General features: G+C 44.3%; 1 protein-coding gene across 1 annotated transcript; it reads right to left on the reverse strand.

The window, feature by feature from the left end:
* Positions 1-1,924: 1,924 nt before the first annotated feature.
* Positions 1,925-5,557, reverse strand: LOC125530423 (rust resistance kinase Lr10-like). Its single transcript, XM_048694825.1, has 3 exons — positions 4,780-5,557; positions 3,199-3,222; positions 1,925-3,015 (listed from the first exon to the last, which is right to left on the reverse strand). The coding sequence occupies exons 1-3, from the start codon at positions 5,555-5,557 to the stop codon at positions 1,943-1,945; spliced, it is 1,875 nt and encodes a 624-aa protein (XP_048550782.1). The 3' UTR covers positions 1,925-1,942.
* Positions 5,558-6,467: the final 910 nt, after the last annotated feature.

The following is a 6,467-nucleotide window of genomic DNA, read 5'->3' on the forward strand; positions in this document are numbered from 1 at the left end:
AATATTTCTTGTCTCTGGATTGTGACCGGCCCCTGTAGCCGTTTTTTTACTTTTGCCTCTGTTTCCATTATTGGAGTTCTTCTCCTTTGTCCTGCCACGAACAGATAATCCCTCTGCTTGGGATGAACTTGAACCATCATGAGGCACCATTAGTTTCATCTTCTCCTTAGAGTTCAAAGCTTCATAAACTTCATTAAGCGTGAGAGTATCACGATTGTATAATATGGTGTCTCTAAAATTGGTATAAGAACTTGGCAGTGAACAAAGTAACATTAAAGCAGTATCTTCCTCTTCATACTTAACCTCCATTGCAGCTAGATCAGATATGATCTCTTTAAATTCTGAAATATGATTCAAAACATTACCTCCCTCGGGTAACCTGTGCAGGAATAATTTTTGCTTCAGATGCATCTTGCTGGTGAGATCTTTAGTCATGCAAATCCCTTCCAGCTTTAACCATAGAGCGGCGGCAGGTTTTTCGCTCAAAAATTCCTGCAAAATATTATTATGCAAATGGAGTTGAATTTTTGACAAAGCCTTACAATCAATTCTTTTCTCCTCAGCAGTCCAGTCCTCAATTCGGTTCTTCCCAAAACTATCCAGTGCTACATCATAGTCGGCCTGTACTTCATGGATGCCATGAGTCGAACAAATCTGTGCACAAAGTAGTACAAGTTGGAGTAGAATAATTCTTGACAGAATAAATTTGCGGAGCAGAGAACTAAAGAAAATAGCACCTGGTAGCCTTTTTGGAGTGGCCGTAGCAATTGAGGGGTTAAAGAAAAGCTGAACTAGTAGTCAACTAGGCCTTCACGTGAACAGTACTCAATTAGTAGTAGTACTCGGTAGCTGAAATTGCTTTGATCTTCACGTGGAGTAACAAGAGCAGCAGCTGCGGTTGATATTCCTTGGGACTTGAAACCTGGGAGTCGCGGACGTGGAGCAGCGGAAAAAACGTGAATGACTGCACCCTCGTACAGCAGCTCTGCGGTGGAATACGACCCCTTTGGCGTCTTGCAATTTGATGGCTCGCACAACGACGCAGTAATCGATCTCGCTCTCCTGTCGGGTCGCGCCCCAGCCGAAATCGATCCGCCCTCCGATTGACGGATCGCCTCAGACGTGCAGCGGCACGCACGATGTAACTCTAACTCTCCTGATCTCAAATCTCTTATCTGCAACTTGGCTCTGTATACCACTTGTTAGATAATAACGAGAATAAACGAGACAGAGAGACACGGATTTTTACGTGGAAACCCTTGCGGGAGAAAACCACGGACGCACGAAGGCGCGATCACTATGAGGAGGAGTATTACAAGCACGAGACGACAGGCCGTCTGAGGTGCGACTACATGGGGTATATATGAGGGGCAACACATAGGAGTCCTTATAGGACAAGTAAACGAGTTGTACTCGTACGCGTCGGTACCAACGCAAAGGCCCACACCGTATGTACTACGTCTAGTCCAATACGATACTAGAATTTGGATCACAATTTAACACTAGTGTTATGGACTGTTGAGATTTTTAAGATAAGGCGTGATTGGTGGAACTGTTGAATGATCCTGTGAGGTTCTCGGCACAACAGTAGTGGCAACCAGAGGGTGTAACCATGTTTCCTGAGGGGTTCTCCGAGGAGGAATGCACTGCAGGAAATACAGATAAATCATCAGAACATCAGAATAAGGTATAACCAACAGATTGCTGTATTTTCAACTGTTATTACAATCCAAGTAAAGCTCTATGTGATTCTGATTACAAATAGCTAGTAGTAGTATAGTATTACATGGAGACGGATCATCATTCATACATCAGGTGCTAATGTAGTGGAAAGAGCGAAATATATTGCGCACGCTAGTGATATGCATTGATCTGCAACACATGGACGGAGCAGTACATGCCTCCAGTATTTCCTTAATTGTGGCAGCATGTTCTCCATGATTTACACCACAGGATGATTTTCAGATGAGATGAATGGCTTTGGGGGCATCTGTAGATTCTGCAATCTCCCGGTTAACATGTTTACCACCTTTGTCATTGATGGTCGATTCTTAGGGTTCCACTGGATGCACCATAATCCTACAATGGCAAGTTGTCTGAACTTTTCTTTCTCTTCCGGTGCCATGTCCAAAGTAACTATCAAGTCCTTCCCAGTGCTTACTTTCTCATAGATCCACTCCGGCAGGTACACATCGTTCTGGCTATCAACACTTGGGTCTGAGTTCCTCCTTCCACTCACCATTTCTAACACTAGCATGCCAAAACTGTATACATCAGACTTGTATGATACTCCCCCAAAGTTCCGTGAGTATAGCTCCGGTGCAATGTAGCCCATTGTGCCTCTTGCTGCAGTTAAGGTAATGATACTCTGGTCCCTTGCACACAACTTTGCTAGCCCAAAGTCTGAAATTTTGGGATTGAAGTTGAAGTCCAACAAGATGTTGTGAGGCTTGATGTCGAAGTGGAGGATGCGTTGATTGCACCCCTGATGTAGGTACTCCATTCCTCGGGCGATGCCTAAAGCAACATCTATCATTTTATTGGGCACTAGGATATCTTCAAAAATATTAGAGTCGTCAGAGAAAATGTATTTCTCCAGTGAATCATTAGGCATGAATTCATAAATGAGAGCTCGCCTCGTTCCTTCAGAGCAAAAGCCCAGGAGACGGACAATATTTGCATGGTGAATTAGTCCAATGGTTGCAACTTCATTGATGAATTCTTCCCCCTCTCCTGTAGAGCTCTCTAGCATTTTGACTGCCACAGGCACTCCATTTGGTAGCTCTTCTTTGTATACACTGCCAAATCCTCCTTGCCCTACTTTTATCTTAAACCGTCTTGCTATTTTCTTAACTTCAGAGAAAGTGTACCTTGTGGGTTTTGATGTGCCATATGTCCTAAGAAACATTTCAACCTTCAAATGTATTTCTTCGTTATATCTTGTCTTCAGTGAAAAGTAAAGGGCAGTGGCCACCATCGACAAAAGAACAACTAAAGTGGCCACCGATGATGTAGCTGGATAAAAGAGAACCGGTAATCAGAAAGTAGCATTATGATTGAAAGGCTTTACTTAGTGCTTGTGATGGGGATAAGAGGATGTTAGAGTTAGAATATTCTGCAATAACATCTGTGCATAATTGAAAGCTTGGAGCAGTACAAAAAAACTGAAGTACAAAAAAAACTGGGTTGGAGCAGTACCTGCAATGATTTTGATACGTGAACCTGCAAATACCAAGAAGAGAATGAGATTCAGTGGATAATTCAGCAAACATATAGAATGTACTTGTTGAAAAACGATCCAGAACCAACATGTTGTTTTAGTACTACCTAGTATCTAGTGTCGCTCAAATGCATATTGCCCCAGTGGGATATGATAGAGTTGCCCTAGAGGGATAGATGAATTTTAAATTCTTTAGGTACACTTATAAAATGATTCTGCCTTTTTAGGAGAAATCTCTTTCACATCTTATCTAACAGGTTTTCTGTTCTGAGGACACACAGGAAAACTTTGCCTCTTGTAATTAAGAAGACACAACATTCTTGCTAAAAAAAACTAGAGTAGAAAATAAATCCGGTATAGAGGTACTGCCAAGATTTACACCGTTCTTAGACATGGAGGTTACCCGAGATCCTATTACAGAATGCAATGCAGCCAACAATCAACTGTTCTATGCAGTAGTCACCAACTAGTAGCAGTAGCAAGCTTTTTTCTTGCTCTTATTTATGCAAGATTTTGCCTCTGTATGTATTTTTGTATTTGTTTTTTTTTCTTTTTATTTCCCATAATGATCGTGTCTGGCTGTCAGGTTTAAGCTGTGTTTTGTTGGTTCTCTAGCTATCAGGATGGCCACATAGTGCGCCTTGCAGGCAACTTGTAAAGGTTGGATCCGTGACCTTCATAGATGAATACAAGAGCAGTTAGCCCAGAGTGGGAAAACATTTGGATCGGGCATATGGTCAGACTTGGTCAGCTCTTATTGGGCAATTAAGTGAGTCAGCATAGCCAATTAGGGATTATCTGGTTGGTTACTGTAGATTATGGTTAATTCCTTTTTTTGTGCTAAGCCTAAAAAAAAAGCTTCACTGGATTTTCCAATAGAATAAATAGTTAAATTATGCAGTCCCTTCCTTTGGCCTTCAATCTCCTCAATGAAGCTCGGCACTTGTTCCGCCAACCTTTTCTTCATGGAAGTCTTCATCTCGACTGACTGGAATATTTGGAAACAAAGGAATTCCAAGATTTTGACAAATGTTAATCCTTGCATAGCTTCTTGGTCCTTGTCTTTAAGAGGGGCATCTTTCAGAATGAAGGCCATATTTATTCTCTAAATTAGCGACAGAGCTTCTCAGTCCCTATCCCAGCCCATTGTACATTATTCTCCCTATCTTGTAAATATTACTTTGTTTATAAATTTACTGCTGGGTCCTCCCTTACAATTGCCAAGGCTTCCAGATTTTATATAAGCTCACAGCCTGACTGATATATGAACAGAACATATTTCTTTCCACTTAATTATTTCTATGATAACCTTTTATAATATTGGGGCGCCTCAATGTGATTGCCAAAGCTAGATGATATGCTTATGTGAAAAAAGAAAGTAAGCTGCTCAAATGACATGTAGTGCTATTGCGGAAGAAAAATGGCAGCAAATCTCATGTAATTTCGAACACATGGAAATTCCAAACTGAAAACAGTATAATATTAATGGATTTTGAAGCTCCATTAAGAAAAATAAAAACTGTAAATTCTAACAAGTTTTGTCCAGTTTGAAATGGTACCGTGAGGGTTACGTATGCAGAATGTGACGTTCCTTTGTGAGTTGAATGCGCAGCGTTTCCCATGTTCTTCACACTGTCGACAACTGTAGCCATAGTCATAGACATAGCTCACCGTGGTCTCACTAAGACTGAGGAGTCTTTCTGCCCTTCCCTTGAACGTTGAGTGATCGAGTACTTTGCCACCAACAGGATTGTAGGTTTTCGGTATTGGAATGAGACCATCAGAGATGACCTTGCAGTCCAATGCAAGAACATGCATGGACACAGAAGCATCCACCAGATACGAGAAGTGGGTTGCGTTGCTAAGGCAAGGAATTGGGCCAACAATAAGATCGGCTCGAATACTTGGCGTGAATTCTCTCAGACAGCTCACTATGCTTCCTAGGCCATAGTCGTATCCTCCTATATTTCCCGGACCGGCAAAGCTTTCTGATCTTATCTTCTGAAGAGGGCATGGCGATAAGAAGTCTACAACCGGAGTTATCCTTATAACCTGACGCTTGTAGTCTATCGAGGTCACTTTGCATGGGCCAAGATATGGGTTATCTAGGATGGTGTCTTCATCTGCAGAGCATGATAAGACGAACATGGATTTTATACCACACGATGTATTGCTGGATTTAAACCCGAAAGGAAACCTGATCTCTGGGCCATGTTTGTGGCACCGGGATGGTGGGCAATATCTGAAGAAGTCTTCATCTTCCCATGCTGTGGCTATGTTGGTTCCATCTTTGAGAAGAAGAGAGAGCAGCGCAGCCATGGCAAAAAGGCTAGTCATATTTGTGTGAGGAAGCCTAGACGAAAGTGAAGATGACCGCGCGGCCCGCTCAGGATCGTTCGGGATCTTTGCAAACGAGACAGAGCTCCAACACTACAGAGTCCTATGATCCGCCCCGAGATCAGTGGGGGGACGACGGTTCGGACGCGTATGGAGATGGACAGCATCGTGGGTCTTCATCCACGGGGGGCGGCCGGGGCTATGCCTGGCAGAGTGATAGGTCTGCTGAGAGACCGTTTCTCGGCCCGGCAGGTGGTTTCGTCGAGGGGGCTTCCGGCCCGGATCACCGTCAGAGAGGAGGATTTCGTGGCCATCATGGTGGTCGGGGTGGGGGTCGTGGGAGGTTTCGCCGACCGCCCCCGCCCAGGACAGTTGATCCCGCGACGTCTACAGCGGAGGATGATCATACTCCCACCAAGCCCCAGCCGATGGAGGTGAACGCCGTGGTCAGTGTCGAGGTTCCTGAGGCTGGGACGGTGGATGAGGCTACTGAAAGGGCGTCCAAATATGCTCGAAAGAAGGAAAGGATGCTTTGCTACCGCTGCGGTGAGAAGGGTCACTTCATTGCTGAATGTGTGGCCCAACTGTGCGAGACGTGTGGCAAGCCGGTACACGATTCCGGGGAGTGCCCGTTGTTGCGTGACCTACCTCCGACGCTGCACATTTATGGAGTATATTGTGCTGAGCTCATGTTTTTCGAGTCCCCGGCGGCGAGAGAGGTCCCGGAGGATACCCTGAGCTTGACTACCGGGATTGTGAAAGCAACCCAGGGCGAGGTGACTGAGGCACAGATTGTGAGGAGGCTTCAGGAGTTGGCTCCCGGGGATTTTCAATGGGAACTGGTGCTTATCGAGGACAGGTCTTTTAAGGTTGAGTTCCCAACCGTGGATGATTTGCAGAGATTGTTGAG

The sequence above is a fragment of the Triticum urartu genome, unplaced genomic scaffold, assembly GCF_003073215.2.
Source record: "Triticum urartu cultivar G1812 unplaced genomic scaffold, Tu2.1 TuUngrouped_contig_6304, whole genome shotgun sequence".
In the NCBI taxonomy this organism is placed as follows: domain Eukaryota; kingdom Viridiplantae; phylum Streptophyta; class Magnoliopsida; order Poales; family Poaceae; genus Triticum; species Triticum urartu.